This window comes from Microtus ochrogaster, linkage group LG8 (assembly GCF_000317375.1).
Source record: "Microtus ochrogaster isolate Prairie Vole_2 linkage group LG8, MicOch1.0, whole genome shotgun sequence".
NCBI classification, from domain to species: Eukaryota; Metazoa; Chordata; class Mammalia; order Rodentia; family Cricetidae; genus Microtus; species Microtus ochrogaster.
Window position 1 is genome coordinate 24,915,255 of NC_022033.1, and position 18,226 is coordinate 24,933,480.

Sequence of the window (18,226 nt, forward strand, 5' to 3'; positions counted from 1 at the left end):
TAGGAAGGTTGAGAACCACCGGTCTAAACAGCTCCGCTCTCAGCCGTAAGAGTACTCAGCAGCTGGATCTCTACTTTTCTACCTCTGCCTGCAGAGGAGCCAGTCAGGAACGTGGAGTTGGTGCTGCGTGTATGCATTCTTTGTGGATCTTCGCTCTCCCACAATAGGCCACCAGCCTTTGATACCCTCTGATATGGCAGCGGTAAGACTCAAAGGGTTAATAGGGGCCAACCTCTGGTAGCTTATAGTCGAGGGCTAATGAGCAGTCTGGGTGACAGATGGCCTAAGTCAGCCTCAAACTCAAGGACTGAACACAAAGGATGAATGAGATTTGGGTAACTGGGTAATGGAGGAAGGGCACGTATATAATGAGTTTTGGTCAGGCCAAGCCTGGTGCACGCCTGTAATCCAACACCCTGGAGGCCAAGGCAGGAAGATTACCATGAATTCAAGAACAACCTGGGTTACCTAGACCTTATTTCTAGAAGCAAATCCTCACTCTTTGGGTGCCTGTTTTGATCCTACTCAAGACTAGATGTCTATCCAGGGCTCTACATTCCAGGGACTAGAAAACACCTACCCTGGAAAAGCTGCATGGCCTAGCATCAGGAGTGAGGCTTTGACCACAAGTGTTATGCCTGCTGTTAGGAATCACAATGTGGGAAGACAGCAGTACTCAATCTCAGGAGGGACTGGATGGGTCAGGGTGGAGGGAAAACACAAGAACAGACAGTAGCAGCAGCGTCTCGCCTCCTGCCTGACTGTAAGTAGAATGGACCCCCTCCCGCAGCAGTGCTTGTTAGACGCCCAGGAGAAGGGGGGAACAGCCAAGCCTTTCCTCCCAGTCTGTAGCTGTTGCTGTGGCTCTCACCTTCAAGCCCTTCTCTGCAAATTTCGCCAGTACAGGCTAATATCGGCCCTAGCAATGCTTGTCCCAGAGTTAGACATGGTGGTGCCAGAGCTGAGCCAGCCTGGTTCCCACAACCTCCCAGGCCAACAGATTACCTCCAGGTGCTGTTCCAAGCTCCCAGAGCTCACTATCCTGCCTCTATGGCATTCAGCCTAGGACGTTTGCTCCCTTAAGCACAACACACCTTCCTTCTTGGAAAACAACTTTAATTCACTATTCAACAAAGGGGGATGCAGAGCTGGACCCCATGGGCTATGTGTTCTGACCTACCAATCTACCTGCTTGGGTTCATAGCAGCCCTAAGAGGTGCCAGGCCTTCAACAGCAACAGCAGCAAAAGTGCCCAGAAAGCCAGCAAGACAAAGGATGAGGCTGTGGGTCCTTGGGAAGCATGCTGAGGGAGAGCAGTCACTTGGAGGCTCAGAACACTAGCCATCCAGGCCTTAGGCCAGGGTCGTGTTGAATGAAGGCTGGTGGCTAGTAAGGGTAAGGTATCTGGTCAGCTCCGTGGAGCAACACGGGCAGTGGGATCGACCTGACACCAGCTCAGCTGGGGCTCTTGTAACACAGCAAGCAGGCTTGCAGCGGAGCTCAGGGCCTTCTCAAACCAGAGCTAAAACCCCTGGCCCAGTCCTGCTGTTAGCTGCTACACATGTAGTTCTGGATCAATATTGCGGGCCAGCATCTTCGACTCAGTGGCAGTTCTGACAGCTAGGATGGCAAGGAACTCCATTGACCCTGCAGCGGCAGCCCCCACTGGTGTCCCCTGGGCCCTGAAGGAAGAGAAAAGAAGGTATCAGGGTGGTTAAACAGGCTATCCCCAAGTCACTCCATCTGCCCAAGGCAGAGCCCATCTGAAGGTCGAAGTGGCTGTCAGAAGCCCTCCTGCCTCAGCAACCTGAAGGAGGCAGCCATGAAAGCCTTTCAGCCCCAGCCCAACCCCTTCAGCATCCTCTCAACTCCATGGACTTCCTCTCCAGGCCAGAGAAGGAAGGGGCTGCAGCAGCTGCAGGTGGATCAGCACCTGGGTAGAGGGAAGTAGTCCAGTTCTCTCTGCACCACTTGTCTCTAAGTCATCCAGTAACCATGCCAGCTCTGACTCCAGCAACCCACCTCTAGTACTGTCAGCCACACTACAGGGTACTCAACCTGTGACAGCACCCACTGAACACTTCTCTTGTACTTGAGACAGGCTCTGACACTGTCTCCACTCCATGGAGGAGAACTCTGAAGCTGAGAGGTGGCAGATAGCTGCCAGAGGGAATGACTTGCAACTCCTTCCAACTATGCTGACCCAGACTTGCTCTCCTCCAAGCAGAACAGCAGGAAGCCTTGCTACCACAATGGCTACAGGCCAAGAGGCAAAAGGCTGGGATGGGCAGGCTTCAGAACTATTTACGGTGGCCTTTTGATAATTTAAGAGAAATTCTTAAGATGTAAAAATTCTTAGCCCTCAAGTCCAGCAAGGTGACACATACTATAATCACTAGGAGGCTGAGGCAGGAGAACTGCCACAAATTCCAAGCCAGCCCAGGCTACAGAGTGAGAAACAATCTAAGAGGGAAAGAAGAAAATCAGCTGGAAATAAAGCAGTCAGGAGGCAGAGAGAGGTGGATCTCTGTGAGCTGGAGGCCAGCCTGGGCTACAGAGTGAGTTCTAGAACAGCCAGAGCTACACAAAGAAACCCTGTTTTGGAAAAACAACAAAAAATAAAAAGAAACAAAATCTTCCCCTGAGCTGGTGAGATGGCGCAGCAGATCAAAGGTCTCGCCACACAAGACTGCTGACACCACCAAGACGGAAGAGGAGGACGAACTCCACTGAGCTGTCCTGACCTCCACATGAACACTGGGGCGCATTCCCCACCTCCTTCCCTCCCCCTCTCTCACACAGAGGTACACAGACAAATACAACATAATATTAAGCCAGGCTCAGTGGCACACACCTTTAAGCACTTGGGAGGCAGAGCCAGCCAGCTCTCTAAATTGGAGGGCAGGCTGGTCTACATAGTGAGTTCCAGGTCAGCCAGGGCTACATACTGAGACCCTGCCTCAAATAACTTTGTTGATGGCTGGAAGTTTTGAGTCCACTCCAGTAACTATAGCACCCTCAACCCTCCAGTACCCTGAAGACTCACCCCAGGTCCCCAGCGTGGACCCTTGGTGACCCAGCAGATCTCAGTGTGGCAGACAGTGCAGCGGATCCAGTCACAGCCGTCCTTCTTCTGCACCACAATCCGGCACTGTGGGCAGTACATCGCCTCACCCTGCTGCAACATCACCTGGGAAGGGTAGCTACTGAGACCCTGGCCCTGCCCTCTGCAGTGTACCCTCCCTCCGAGCCTGGCATGGCTAGCTCCTCCTCTGTCCCTGAGGACTCCCAACCCAGACTCTTCCTGCAGCTCCACACCTGACACCCTACTGGAAGTCACACTTTAAAATGGTGCAACCAGAAGAGTGGGTAAACCTCTAAGAATATGTGAACTTAGTCCTTCCCAAGAAGCATCTAGAACATAGGTCCCTAGGCCCTCGCTAAGACCCTGACTTACCCTTAGCATCTCCGTTGTCTGCCGGGCAGCCACATCATTCTGAGCCCGAAGGGCCAAGTCGTCCTGATACTCCTTGCAATTCATGCCCTCATGGATGGCCTGCAGGACAAGGGGCTCTGAGTGAGACGTTTCCCCTGGGGCTTGCACTGGAAGCGGCAGAAGAGGCCCACCACTGGCACTGAGTGCCATCAGAGGAAGCTTTCACTTACAAAACTTATACCCATTTTACAGAACCCACAGGGTCCAGGGAGGCGGAGCCAGGGTCATCAAGGAGCCTAATATAAATCCTATTTGTTTTTTTTTTGTTTTTTTGTTTTTCTTGGTTTTTCGAGACAGGGTTTCTCTGTGGCTTTGGAGCCTGTCCTGGAACTAGCTCTGTAGACCAGGCTGGTCTTGAACTCACAGAGATCCGCCTGCCTCTGCCTCCCGAGTGCTGGGATTAAAGGCGTGCGCCACCATCACCCGGCTTCCTATTTGCTTTTTAGTGCTGATAGGCTCTATAACCCTAAAACAGCGCTCCCCTGTGCCCGGACTGTAGCCTCTGCAGTTGCCATAGCCAGTCACAGCAAGCCCTAGCCAGATGAAAGCAAGAGGCCACATGGGCCCTGTCCCACCTTACAGAGCAGACAGTTGACATGGGAGCATACAGGACAGGCGAACTCGTTGACATCATCCTCAAAGAAGCACCAGCCCCTGCAGTCGGGGGTCTTGCAGTGGTAGCTCAAGGTGCTGCGGTTTTCCGCGATAGACATGCCCAGATCTAGGAAGCGCTGGTAGTCCTCGGGGGACAGGAGCTGCACAAACATGGCTTTGTTGTTGGGAGTTCAGAACACCAGCAGATGCTTTTCCCCTATCAAATACTCCCAGGAAACCCAGCACCTAAACCTAGTCCCATCCCCCCCCCCCTTTTTGAGATAGGGTTTATGTAATAAAGGCTGGCCTTGAATTCCCAAGAGCTGGCCAGCATAGTGGCACAAGCCATTAAATCCCAGTATTTTGAAGACTGAGGCAGAAGGATCACTAGAGTTCAAAGCCACCCTGTAGAAACAGGAAACAGCAAGAGCTAGTCTCAAAGACAAATCAGGATCCAGGTACACTGCACTCTGCAAACAATGTGGCAATGTCCCAGACTTAACCATCTTCTGGTGCCCTCCACATCCTGTAAGTCTGTTTCACCTGGGAGAGTCCCCAGGCAGTATTCTAGGAGGCTGCACTTCCTAGCAGGGAAGGCTGAACTGCTGAGGGGAGACAGGACAAGGTAGGCCAGAGAGAGCTGAACCACTCCTTAAGTAGTGGCAAAGAGCAAGTCAGTGAGGGGGAGTCAGGCCTTTGTTCTGCATCTTAGCTGGGTGGTGCTTAGTGTAAGCAAAACTCACAGACCTATACACCTGTAAGAAGCCCATTCTCATGTGTGAGTAACAGTGAATGATCTTTACCTTGAAAATACTGCCTGGGACCAAAGAAATGGCACAATAGCAAAGGGTGTTTGCTGCAGAACCCACCAACCCGAATTTTATCTCTGAGATCCACATGGTTGAAAAGACAGAATTGATTCTGACCAGTTGTCCTCTGAGCTCCAAACATATGCTGTGTGTTGCACACTCATATTGATATACACATAAATAAATGTAACTTTAAAAAAATAATTATGTATATGTGTATATGTGTATGCATGTATGTATGTGTGTATACACACACACACACATATCTGGGAACAGTAGTACATGCCTTTAGCCCCAGCATTCAGAAGGCAGCATTAGGTGGATCCTGTGAGACAGGCCAGCTAAGACTACATAGTGAGACCCTGTAAAAAAAAAAAAAAAAAAAAACAACAACAACCCAGAAAAACAACAAAATGTTATCTGCTGAGAAAGAAGGAAATAAGACAAAAATGCTAGGGCCTGCAGAATTGGGGCTGCTTTTTCTTTCATTTCTCTTATTTTCTGCCACCCTTTTGTTTGTTTTGAGATAGGATTTCTCTATGTAGTCCTTGCTGTCATGGAACTCAGAGATTAATTTGTCTCTGCCTCCGGAGTGATGGGATTAAAGACATGTGCTGCCCCCTGGCTATTCTCTGCCACTTAACAGAACTACCATCACCATGTCAATCTGCTGACACCTGCCTCCTCACTACCACACCTTTAGATTGAGTAAGGACCTAAGGACTTCTCAGTGTTCGCATGCAGCCCGTTGGGTGAATATGGCCTTTAGCAGGGCGGCCTTCTCTCCAGAGCATGGTCAGATACCTCAACAAGGCCCAGGAGCTTACCCACTCAGAAGCCCATGGACAAGGTAAAAGCTGCTTTGAATATAAAACTGAAATTCTCCAAGTTCTACTCTCTCAGATCCCCTTCCCACCTCAGCACAGCCCCTTGAGCTTGAGAAACATTTGGTAAAGTTTTGGGGTGCTCCAGGAGAAACACGGTCAGAGGCAGGAGCAATGGGAAGAAGGGGGATCTGTGCATGCCTGGGGTCTCCCATCTGGACCCTGGCCACTGTGATCCTGCTTCTCTGTCAAACCCAGGTGCTGTGCTTGCTAGACACGCGCTCTACCCAGCGGCTCTAAACTTTGTCCTGACGCCTCAGCAGTGCTGGGGTGAGTGTGGACCGCCATGCCAATTCTGCTCCCATTTTACCCCTGAATGGCCATATTACCACAGAATGTCAGTTCACTGTTCTGCTGGCCCCCACAGGGAACATGGGCCTAAGCATATGATTTACACCAGTCACCAGGATTACAACAAAGCAGTCTACACAGAGTTGTGTTTGCAACACTGACCCCTAACCACTGCCATAGGCCAGGCCTGGGCGGCCTGTTTACGGAGGGGACTGAAGTAAACAGTTCTCCTGGGCAAAGCCATGGTGAACCATCCCATACTCACCACTGAGCAGACAAGCCAGGAGCTGATTCTGAAGCACAGAGACCCAGCTCCGCCCACGTGGGTGCACTACTTTGCAATTCACAAACCAGAGCGCTCTAAGGCACCAGGTCTGGAGTGACCGTTACAAAGCAAAAGCAGCTGACACAGCAGCTGCACAAGCCTGAGCACATTAGCAGACGCCACCTTTGGTGCTGGCCAAGGACAGAGCAGAGGCTGAGTGAGGTTACACGGCCAGGCTGTAGCCACAGCTCCCACCCACCCTAACCCCTCTAGCCCTTGCCACACTGGTGAGGTTAAAGCATCTAAGGTTTCTTCCACACCCTCCAATGCTGCCCTGCTTGGGCCCCAGGCACTCCGAATGACCCATCTTGGGATGCAGGCGGTCTATGCTCCTGTGTCTGCTGCCAGCTCAGGGCCAGCTCCCAGGACTCAGAATCCCTCCCACCCCGTGGCCTTACCGCCCGGATCTCCCTCTCCAGCAGCTTGCCAGGGCACGAGTAGGTGCTGTCAATGAAGGGACAGGATACCTCCGCCTCCTGACTGTTTCGGATGGTGCCCTGCAGGCACTCCCTGGAGAGGAGAGGGTGCCAGTTAAGCTCATTTCGACCCCCCACACAGGGACTCCAGCCCTCAGATGGTAGGGCCTAATCCCAGGACCCTTCCTTCCCATCCCTCTCTTCAACCCATTACCAAAGCCTCACTTCTATCCATGCCACCATCCCTGTCTCTCTCTGATCTAGGGTTCTGGCATGCCTGCCCAGATGACTGCAGTAACCTCCTCCTTGGTCCCTGTCTCTCTAGCTGGTGCAAATGCTGACTCTCAGCACTACAGTGGTACCACCCAAAGAGGAACAGGGCTGCTACAGCTTGTCACCCGCACAGGCTCAACTATCCTGTCCCACCACCCCCACCTCCACTCTGCTCCCTGACATTTTTAGACAGACAACTTTCCAGCCTCTGCTCCAGCATGACTTCCTCAGGGGCTGCCAGCCCTACCACAACTTGAGCAAGGCTCTCAACCTAGTTACTTGCATGTGGCATTGTAAACATTAACAGTGACACACACACACACCCGGCACATAGGCTAGACAGGGCAGTCCATCAGGGCCCATTATGGAGAATGAACATATTTTCCCAGCTCACGGGTAGAAGGGGTGCACAGAGACCCAAAGGGAAGACTGAATACACTACAGAACAGAATTCTGTGCAGTGTCAGAGCTTGGCCCAAATGTCTTTACATATGCCAGGGCAGTAACCGGTAGTGAGGAAGGGCAGTGGCTCTGGAGCCAGAATGCTTGTCTCATTTCTGAGCTTCTTACAAGTTGTGTAGCCTTGACAACATGGATGCTTGGATTGTCTGTCCCCCTTTCCTTTTTCTTTGGATTTTTGAGACAAAGCCTCATGTAGCCCTGGCTGGCCTTGAACTCACTATACTGTTGAAGCTATTCTTGAACTTCTCATCCTCTCGCCTCCACTTCCTGAATACTGGTATTCCAGGCACGAGCCACAACACCTCATGCATAAATGGCATTTTGTGGGCATCCAAGGAGATAAAGAACAAGGCCACACACACTTTCACTGTGGCTTTGGTAAGCACTGCTCCTAGCGGGAGTTGGGCCGCACCTGCAGAAGGTGTGCAGACACTCACGCAGCACCACGGCCTCGCCGGGCGCCAGCACTGAGTAGCACACAGGGCACTCAGCAGGCTCAGTGTTCAGCACCAGGCTCCTCTGCTCCAGCTGCACGTGCTGCAGGTAGTTCCCCTCCTGCTGCTGCTGCTTCCGCTGGGCACACGGGCAGGGCAGGGCCACCGGGTGGGTCAGGGTCTCAGTTGGTCAGGTAGGAAGTGGGACAAGGCTAGGGTAGTATGGGGGGCAGCAAGGCGGTGGTGGGCTGGGACTATGGGCAGGCCAAGACAGCCAGGGTAGCTACAGCAGAGTAGGAAGCTAGGTGAGGGACAAGGGAGGTAGAGAAAGAAGCAGCTCAGGGTAGAAGGGGGAGTAGAGGGTCCACAGGGATCAAATTCTGGGTAAGCAGGGTGGGGCTGGAGCAGTGGTGGAGGAAGGTCAGAGCTGGAGGGAGAGCCGGGCTGCAGGGAAGGCATGGCTAAGGCTGGGGTCATGGTCAAGGTTGGGAGGCTGCACTGAATCCAAAGGAACTGAGGTGGGGGAGGAAGATGCTCTTGGAGCAGGAGTACCAGAGTTGGGTGCCTGTGGATCATGTCTGTGGTGGGAACTGTTTGACTACTCTGGGGAAGTGAGAGGGGACAGAGTTACTCCCAAGGGGCACAGGAAGACAGTCCATGAGAGAGGAAGGGAAAAGAGGAGGGGTAGAGTGGGAGCCAAGATGAGGTTACAGGCCATGGGCTGAGGTTTGGGCATAGCATAGTAGAGTTAGGGTCGCAGATGGAAGTATTGTTGGCACAGCCAGAATGCTCATCTACATGGGCGGTGGGCATGTCAAAGTGAGGATTCAGAACAAGTGAGGAGCCTGGCTGGGCATCACACCAGAGGAGCGAGTCTCAGCCACAGAACTGGCCTCGGAGAGAGGCAGCTCTCAGTCAAGGGCAAGGTTATGGTTCAGCAGTGTGCTCGAGAGGGGACTGGCAGCAGCCAGGGACACAGCAGTTTGCAGGTGGTTCCCTTTCTGGCTTAGGCCTTCCTCCACCAGCCTGCAGATATCTGCCCCTAGACCCGTGTGCCCACCTGCTGGTACTGGCGCAGCGCCTCCTCCTCACCAGCCAGGCGTGCCCGCTCCTCCTCATCAGGCTGGTACGAGGCAGGTATCTGGTAGGTTTCAGGCCTTGCACGACAGCACATTTCACACCCAGGCCGTGTGGGTTTGTTGATGAAAGTGCAGCCAGGGCACTGCCAGCCCACCTGGATGCAGAGGGGGTGTGAGCTCGGCTGGGTTGGACAGAGAAGACAAGGCACACATCAAGTAAGGTGCTTACCGGTGGCGACTCTGGGGCTGCATCTGGCTGCGCCGGCTCCTGGTGGGGCCTGAGCTTGGGAAGGACGGGCTCCAAGGGGCCCCGTGGCTGCAGGGTGAGGTCCTTGAAGCCCAAATCTGCAGAAGGAGTGTGTGTGCATCCAGGCTGCCCAGGTATCCACACGCTGAAGCAGGTAGGCACACCCCACCCTGAGTCACCTGACAACTCTCTTCCTGAAGGTGGGTATCCAGGATACTCCAAGACCAAGGCTTTGCCTCACCTCTAACTGGACCATCATGACCACCCTCCCTTTTGAGAGGAAGAGCTGCCTCCACCATGTTGAAATGCCCACCAAGAAGAAAAAGACCTAAACATCCAGTCAGGAGGGCAACGAGGGACCTGAGGGGACCAGGACTGGGAGGGGCTGACATGTGGCAGCGCCACCAAGGGCACTGGTTGCACAGCTGACAAAACCCAAATGAGAGTGGCTGCACCGTGTCAGTGTCAGCCAGAGAGAGGATTCAGTCAGCAGAGGTGCTCACCACCGAGCCTGATGTAAGCCCTTGGGCCATAGAACGGGGAGGGAACTGACTCCTGCAAGTTGTCCTCTTCCTCCACATGTATGTATACACGGCATGTGTACAGCTACACGCATAAATAAATGTGATTTTTAAATTATTGACTTACTTTGTGGGGGGTTGTTATACTGTTTTAAGACAGGGTTTCTCATATAGTTCTGGCTGTCCTGGAACTCAATCTGAATTCCTGGCTGGTCTTGAGTTTAGAGATCTGCCTGCCTCTACCTCTCAAGTGCTGGGATTAAAAGTGTATGCCAAGAGCTGGGCGGTGGTGGCGCACGCCTTTAATCCCAGCTCTCGGGAGGCAGAGGCAGGCGGATCTCTGTGAGGTCGAGGCCAGTCTGGTCTACAAGAGATAACTCTAGGACAGGCTTCAAAGCTACAGAGAAACCCTGTCTCGAAAAGAAAAAAAAACAAAAAACACCTAAAATTTGCAGGGCAGTGGTGATGCACACCTTTAATCCCAGCACTTGGGAGGCAGAGGCAGGTGGATCTCTGTGAGTTCAAGGCCAGCCTGGTCCACAGAGCAAGTTCCAGGGCAGGCTCCAAAACTACAGAGAAACCCTGTCTCAAAAAAACCAAAACCTAAACAAACAAACAAACAAAAAAACACCACACATGTGCGCCACTATGCCTGGCCCAATAAGTGTTATTTAAAAATAAAAAAATAAAAAAAAAAAAAAAGCTGGGCAGCAGTGGACTTGGAAGGGTTATAGAACAGCCAGGGCTAGTTCGAGACCAGCCTGGTCTACAAGAGCTAGTTCCAGGACAGACTCCAAAACCACAGAGAAACCCTGTCTCGAAAAACCAAAAATAAATAAATAAATAAATATAAAAAATAAAAAAAATAAAATAAGAACAGCCAGGGCTAAACAAAAAACCCTGTATCAAAACAAAAACAAACAAAACCCACTCACTTCATAGATGCTAATTTCCTGCGCTGAAGAGTTGTTCAGAAGAATGGCCTTTCTTTAAAAACTGCGTTCTAAACAACTGTGAAACTTTTCTACGGGTCTGAAATACTGCAGTACAGACAAGCATACTAAACCCTAGCTCCATTCCCCGCACACAGCCCCTCTCCTCCTGCCAGCCCCCTCGAGCGCTCTACACAAACTCTCTCCCGTCTGACACCCTCTGCATGGACAGGGCCCTCCAGTGCATCCCTCAGAGAAAGCTTCACCTTCCAACATGCGAAGCTGCCGCTGCCGCTGCAGCTCCTGAGGGTTGAGGGAGGTGTTGCAGGCAGACAGCAGGTAGAGGTAGGCGCTGTCTCCGTTCCGCCGAACACCATGTGAATGCAGGGTCTCCTGGTCTCGTGCCAGCCTCTGTCCAACCACCCACTGCTGCAGGCTGGGTGGAAAGCCATAATCTAGAAATACCTGGAGGAGGGGACAGTTATAGTTTCAGAGTAAAATATCTACTGCCACACTCATATCTGAACACTTGATCCAAGTTGGGGATGATGCTTCCTGAAACTGTGGAAGCCCTGGCTGTCATCGTGGGCCACCGAAGGCTGGCTCTGAGGGTTAGAGCCTACCCTGCTTTCGCCCTAGTTCTCGGCTCCCTGCCTGACCATACGAAAAGCCACAACCAAGGCCAGGCATGGTGGCAGGCACACACCTTTGATCTCTGTAAACTCGAGGCCAGTCTGGTCTACAAAATGAGTGCCAGACCACCCAGGGTTACATAGTGAAACCTCATATTTACAAAAGGTGAGAGAGGAGGGCTGGAGAGATGGTTAGTGGTTAGGAGAACTTGTTGCTCTTACAGAGGATCCAGTTCAGTTCTCACCACCCACATGGTGGCTCACAATCATCCATAACCCAATTCCAGGGGATCCAACAGACACACACACGATGCAATACACACATGCAGACAAGCATTCATACACATAAAGTAGGATAAATAGCTCTAAAAGAGTTGGAAAACTAGCCGCAGCTGTGAGCTCCTGGCCCCTCGACGGAGTCTCTCGAACACCACCCCTTCCCATGATGCACATGTGCTCTGAGCTGTGAGCCAAAACAGCCTCTCCTCAAGCTGTTTCTAGCAGGTGTTTGACCACAGCAAAAATATGGGGTGGGAGGCACACAGAGAAGATGAGGAGAGTAGAGAAGAGCCCACCTGCCTCCAGCCCCGCACTCACCATGTCCTTGAGGGAGGCCACTGTCATATCAGGGCGCACTGTGAGCCAGATGGTGACGGTGTGCATGTAGGCATCCTCCACACTCACACACAGCCTGTGAGAAAGAAAGAGAGGCATGGATTTGGGTTACCAGCATGGGAATGTTCACGCCTGCATGTGTGCAGGTGCTGTGGGCTGGTTAGATTTCTGTCAACATGTACAAGTTAAAAGAGAAAATATTAATTGAAAAAAAAAATGCTTCCATCAAACTGGTATATAAGCAAGCCTGTGGAGCATTTTCTTTCCTTTTTAAACATCAATTTTTTAAAAGATTTGCCTTATTTCAGGTGTATGAATGTTTGTCTGCATGTGCAAACGCCATGTATATGAGGGTTTGCCTGTAAGTACATATGCGTACCACTGTGTGCCTAGTGCCTGTGCCAGGCAGAAAATGATGTCAAATACAAAGAGAATAGAGCCACTGTGTGGGGGCTGAGAACCAAACCTAGGTCTTCCATAAGAGCAGCAAACACTTGTAACTGCTAAGCCAACTCTCCAGCCCAGTTGTAGGCATTGCCACCTCGGGGCAGTGGTCCTGGGTTGTATTAAGAAGCAATAGGAGCAATCGGGAGCAAGTCAATAAGAAGCACTCCTCCATGGTATCTGCATCAGTTCCTGCCTCTAACTCAGATATCCACCTGTCTCTTAAATTCTGGGATTGCAGGCATGTCCCACATGCCTGGGGTAGGAAAATGATTTTGATACCCAACCATTAGTAAAAAACAGAAATAATTCCATGGAGGTGGTAGCTCATGCCTTTAATCCCAACACTTGGGAGGAAGAAACAGGTGGATCTCTGTGAGTTTGAGCCAGCCTGGTCTACAGAGTGGGTCCAGGGCAGCTAGGGCTACACAGAGAAACCCTGTCTTGAAAAACACAACAAACTAACAAACCCAGAAATAAACAGACATACAAAGACTCCAGGTTTTCTGTCCACGTTCTCATAGTTTTTTGTTGTTTGTTTCGGTGTTCTTGTGAGATATAGTTTCGTGTATTCACATTGGCTCTGAAACTTCTGCTCCTCCTGCTTCTATCACCTAAATGCATCACCACACCCAGCTCAGAACAGAGTCTAACCTTCAAATTATCTTAGGAGTTTAGAAAAATACATGTGTTTTAAATTGCAATGCTCATTCCAGTGAACAATTCCATAATTACAATACTAGCAACCCTATAGAACAGCAGTTCTATGGGTCGTGACCCCTTTGGGGAGTAGGGCCACCAAAGACCATCAGAAAACACAGACCTTTACATTATAATACATAATCGCAAAATCACAGCTGTGAAGCAGCAACAAAAACAGTTCTATGGTTGGAAGTCACCACAACATGAAGAACTGTATTAGAGTCCCAGCATTAGGTTGTGTTGAGAACCACTGCCATAGAGGCTAAACAAATTATGGAAGCCTTATAGTAACAAAATAAAACCTAAAGTTACTATCTTACCAAGTCTGGTAGTGAGCACCAGTAATTCTAATACTCTGGAAACAAAACTGTCTTGAATTGAAGGCTAGCCTGGGCTACACAGTGATATATAGGCTAACTTGGACTAAGGAGTAAGTCTGGATCTCTAAAATCAAAAAATAAATTAAAAAAAATAAAAAATAAAGGTTGGGAAGATGACTCAGTGGATAAATGCCCTTGCTGTGCAAGCCTGTTGACCTGAGCTCATCTCCAGATCCAACAGTGGGAAGGAGACAACTGTCTCCTGGAAGCTCTCCACCTTCTATACACCTAAGAGAATGAACCCCGTGCTTGCTTTGGCGCACAGACACTAAAACTGGAACTACAGAGGGAAGATCTGCATGACCCCTGGGCAAGGATGACACCATTGTGCAAGATCCCCTTAAAAAAAAAAAATGAACCTGCCGGCAGTGGTAGCACATGCCTTTAATCCCACCACTTGGGAGGCAGAGACAGGAGGATCTCTGTGAATTCAAGGCCAGCCTGATGTACAAGAGCTAGTTCCAGGCCAGCCAGGGCTGTTATAGAGAAACCCTGTCTACCCGACAGCCCACAGCCGAATAGCAGCTAGGGCTTGAGGCTCAGATCCTACGGGAGAACCCACCAGTGAGGCCGTGGGTTTGATCCACAGCACTGCAGGCTCCACAGAGCTCCAGGAGGCCTCCAGGCCCCTTTAATGTGAGTCTCACTCACCTGATGTCCTGTGTTGAGGAGACCTCGGGCTTTACTTGCACCCTGAGGGGCACCCTCTGCTCTGCCAGCCAGGTGGCATACTTCATAGCAGACTGTTCATCTCCACCGGCCACTGCCCGGGCGAGGCTCAGGGCCATCTCCTCTGCTGCAGGTCAACACAGAGCAAGCAGGTTAGCACCGGTTTAATTGGGGAGGCTGGAGAGATTGACCTTGGAGCATGCTTTGTCCTGTTTCCCTATTGAGTTACCTTCTGCACCTGGCTATTTGAAGTCCTTTTTTTTTTTAGGGGGGAAGGGGTGCTTTTTCAGTCCTCACTCCCCTGCACCCTGGACTCATGGGGTGCCCTTTTCCCCTCATGCTCACAGAGTCCCCCACACTTTCATTTATCTGACAGGCATTTCTTGAACTCTTGTATGTCCAGCAAGTGGAGTCTAACAGAGGTTATGATGAATAGGGTCCTTCTCAAAAACCTCTATTTTAAAATTTGACAAGATAATCTGGCTGTGCTCCATTCCAGCAATAATAAGGAGGTCAGGGGAAACCTCTAGGAAGTAAGGGAAACTGAGGCCTGAATGAGGGATTGCTCAATAAGGAAGATTGTATCAAGAGGCCAGAGAATGGGCAAAGGCCTTGGGCAAGAAGTGGCTGAATCTGGACAAAAAAAAAGCCAAGGACTTGAGGCATATCTTAGCTACAGAGCACTTGACTAGCATGCCATGAAGCCCCGGGTTTAAGCCCCGGTAGTGGACAGAACAGAGGAGGCTGGTGGGAGTGAATGCAAGGAAATGGGAGAGGTCACTAAAGGTGGCCCAGGGCCTTGGGCTTGGTTTTATTAGGGCAGGGTTTCCAGCAAACAGGGCAGTAACACTATAAGTGTTCCTCAGAATCTGGGTGGAAGGGCAACGGACAAAGCACATAGTGTTCCCTCCCCGCCTTACTCTGGTCAACTGAAGTCTGTTTCCCTAACAATCAGGAGCTCTCCAGGTTCGATATTCTGTATCCACTGAGTCTCCGACCCCAACACTGACCCAACCCAGGGCCCACTTCCACCAGCTCCAGTCGGTGCCCACCTTTCTTGGTTTTCTCGTCCATCTGGCCTGGCTGCGCCCATCCCCTCACAAAGGGCTGCTGCTCTCGGGAAATGCTACCTTGGGGTCACCTGGGAGAGGGCGGGAGCAGCGATTCAGCCCTAGCCGGCCTCGCGCGTGGCCCAAGAGATATCCCGGGGCGCACACGGGCAGCATCACACTGCCCTGGGCCCAAGGCCAGGCATTGGTAAGCGGTGGGGCCCCCGCGAGGAACACAGAAAGTGAAGAAGGCCCTGGCGCCAAGTCCGCAGTGGGCAGTGGGTAACCACGACCCAGAAGCGACGGACAGAAGGAGGCCAGCCGGCGCGGGTATCCAGCGTCCGGAACTCCAGCCCCGCGGCTCGCGCTACCCGGAAGACAGAGCGGGCTGCATCCCCGGAAGAGAAAGTGAAAGTGGCAGCCCCGGAAGTACAGCAGGCTCAACGGAAGAATGTCCCTTTATCCGAGACTCTGCAAGCTCACCGGCTGGGGCGGGCGTCTAGGCAGCTCTTGGCACTTATGGTCCATCACATGGCCTCACAGACCGGGGACACTAGGTCCAGGAGCCGATGACCGTCCCTCGGTCGACCACGGACTCCCTGCAGCGCCTAGCGGAGGCGGGGACGGGGGCTGGGGGCGGGGCCTAGAGGCTCAGCGGGTGGGCTCTCCAGCGCCAGCGGTTCTCCACTCTCACTCCTTAGGCGCTAGCCTGACTAGTTCCGCGTCCACTTCTGCAGAGCCTGCAGGCTCACGGAATCCGCCAACACACCAATGAGTACCCAGGTTTTGGCGCCGTTTTCGGTTGTGGAAACGGGGTTTGAATGTTTGTGACTTGCCCAAAGCCACACTGCTGGGGTTTGAATCCAAACGTCACAGTCTCGGGAGCCCCACCTTGGCAGCCTGAAGACTTGTCTCCTGTATCGCCTAGCTTGGAATTCTTTTCAGCCTCAACTCATGTTATCTTTTCTTCCAGTTTTCATCCCACAGATTAGCAGATACAGTGAGTCCCACCTGCAGAACGGATAACAGAAACTCGTCTCCTGCACCCAGATCTCATCCTGCCAGCCCCTCACCTGTCTGTTTTCCCTCAAATGCCCTAGAGGATCCTATTAAAACATAGATAAAGGGGTAGGGGAGACAGCTCAGTGGATTTAAGGCTTGCTTGCTGTGCAAACCTTAGGACCTGAGTTCAATACTCAGTGCCCCATAAAAAGCTGGGCATGGTGGTTGGGTGCTTGTAATCCTACCTCTGAGGAGGCAGACGGGAAGATCCGTGGGATTCTCCAGCCAGCCAGAATAGCCTAAGCAGTGGAGACCCTGTCTGAACAAGATAAATGGTGCCCCACAGAAACATGGGCATGCGCGTGTGCACACACACAAAATGCAAGAACACTTTTCCACCTGTCCCCACCTTCACTTGCATTTCCCACCGTCTCCCTCTCCTTGACTCATTACACACCAAAGTGCCAGCTCTTGAATTCTGGAAGAAATTAGTTGGCCAAGTTTGGGAGCTTCTGTTTTAGAATTTTCCATCCTCAGCTGAGAATATCTGTAAATCTCAGCATTTGGGAGGCTGAGGCAGATGACTCTGGAGGGAGGGGAGGAGGAGAGAAGGGGAAGGAAAGAAGAAATGAATGAACGAATTTCCACCTGGGATCTTCTAGTAACAAATATTTTTGGTTTTGACAGAAAATCTGTGACTATACCTCCCAGATTCTAAGATTATAGGCACAACTATCAGATTGTACTGGTCCCACTGTGTAGATCTGGACAGTCTGGAAAAGGCTTTGTAGACCAGGCTGGCCTCAAACTTGCATAATCATCCCACCTCTGCTTACCACATCCTGGGATAATAGGAGCTTACCACAGCTCTTTTGCTTTGTTTTTAAAATAACCTCTGCTTCTTTTCCTTTGAGTGCTTTTAAGAAATTTTTAAACTTTTTTTCAGGTCAGGTGGTGGTGGTGCCTGCCTTTAATCCCAGCACTCAGCACTCGGGAGGCGGATCTCTGTGAGTTCGAGACCAGCCTGGTCTACAAGAGCTACTTCCAGGACAGGCTCCAAAGCCACAGAGAAATCCTGTCTCGAAAAACCAAAACCAAAACAAACAAAAAAACCCAACTTTTTTCTTTTACATTTTGACTTTGTGAAATTTTTGTGTAATAATCTTGAATTTGTGAAATTTGATTTCTCCCTAATTCTCCCTAGTTATTTTTGCAATAGTTCCTAGCTTGAGTTTATACATTTACATACAATAGCACTTTGGTTTCTGTGCCAGATGACAGGTGAGCTCTGCGTATCTGTGCCTGAGGGTTTGCATTTTTCTTGCCTTATTTTCTATTGTGGACTGTGTAGATTTGCTTACTGGTGTTTCCATCAGCCCTGATATTGTCTGCAAAACATTAGTTGGGGGGAGGGCAGATACAATCCTCATTTTTTTTTTTTTCTGGCTTTAGCCTTCTCCCTTTAAGGGGCAAGCTGACATCCACTCCGGACCCTTTGACGTCAGTGGGTAGACTCTAACATTCATTGAAACCCAAGTTCCCAATCAGGGTGACAGATCCATGTCTGTGTGAACCTTAACAAGAGACTCCCTCCCTCTGGGTCTCAGTTTCTTCCTCTGCTCATTGACCGTTATGGCAGCTCTCTTCTCGCCAGCTAGTATAAGAATCTATATACATTACCAGTTCCCGATATGTATCACACTGTATTGCCCCAAAGTCAGCAGCTTGAAACAGTAGACAGGACATGGTGGCACACAATTGTGATCCCAGGACTCTGGAGGCAGAGGCAAGAAGATCACAGACTCAGAGCCGATTTGAGTTACTTATTTTGACACTGTCTGAAACAAACACCCCAACAATAAATATTTCTGGGGTCAGAGACAGAGAACTGGTTCCTAGGTAGCTCTGGCTTGATCTTGGGCTGAGATCAGAGACCTCTCCACATGCCTGCCCCTTCCTCGTGAGCCTGT

At 51.0% G+C, this 18,226-nt stretch overlaps 1 protein-coding gene and 1 non-coding gene across 2 annotated transcripts; one reads left to right on the plus strand and one right to left on the minus strand.

The window, feature by feature from the left end:
* Positions 1-1,099: 1,099 nt before the first annotated feature.
* On the minus strand, positions 1,100-15,737 carry Rbck1 (RANBP2-type and C3HC4-type zinc finger containing 1). The gene is made up of 12 exons (XM_005363188.3): positions 15,258-15,737; positions 14,188-14,332; positions 11,993-12,086; positions 11,030-11,228; positions 9,293-9,408; positions 9,045-9,218; positions 7,963-8,123; positions 6,798-6,909; positions 4,072-4,251; positions 3,458-3,556; positions 3,047-3,190; positions 1,100-1,682 (listed from the first exon to the last, which is right to left on the minus strand). Exons 1-12 carry the CDS (start codon positions 15,277-15,279, stop codon positions 1,602-1,604), a joined length of 1,527 nt encoding a protein of 508 aa, XP_005363245.1. The 5' UTR covers positions 15,280-15,737; the 3' UTR covers positions 1,100-1,601.
* Positions 13,782-13,887, plus strand: LOC113457853. The gene has a single exon (XR_003378341.1). It is a non-coding gene; the product is annotated as a U6 spliceosomal RNA (small nuclear RNA).
* Positions 15,738-18,226: the final 2,489 nt, after the last annotated feature.

What these genes read in the sequence shown, in the direction of transcription:
- Rbck1 (XM_005363188.3), bottom strand. Translation starts at nt 15,279, where the DNA reads ATGGACGAGAAAACCAAGAAAG. An exon ending in TGGCCTCCCTCAAGGACATG is followed by an intron (nt 11,229 to 11,992) that starts GTGAGTGCGGGG and finishes CCCCTCCTCCAG; the next exon opens with GTATTTCTAGATTATGGCTT. An exon ending in CAGCCCCAGAGTCGCCACCG is followed by an intron (nt 9,219 to 9,292) that starts GTAAGCACCTTA and finishes CTCTGCATCCAG; the next exon opens with GTGGGCTGGCAGTGCCCTGG.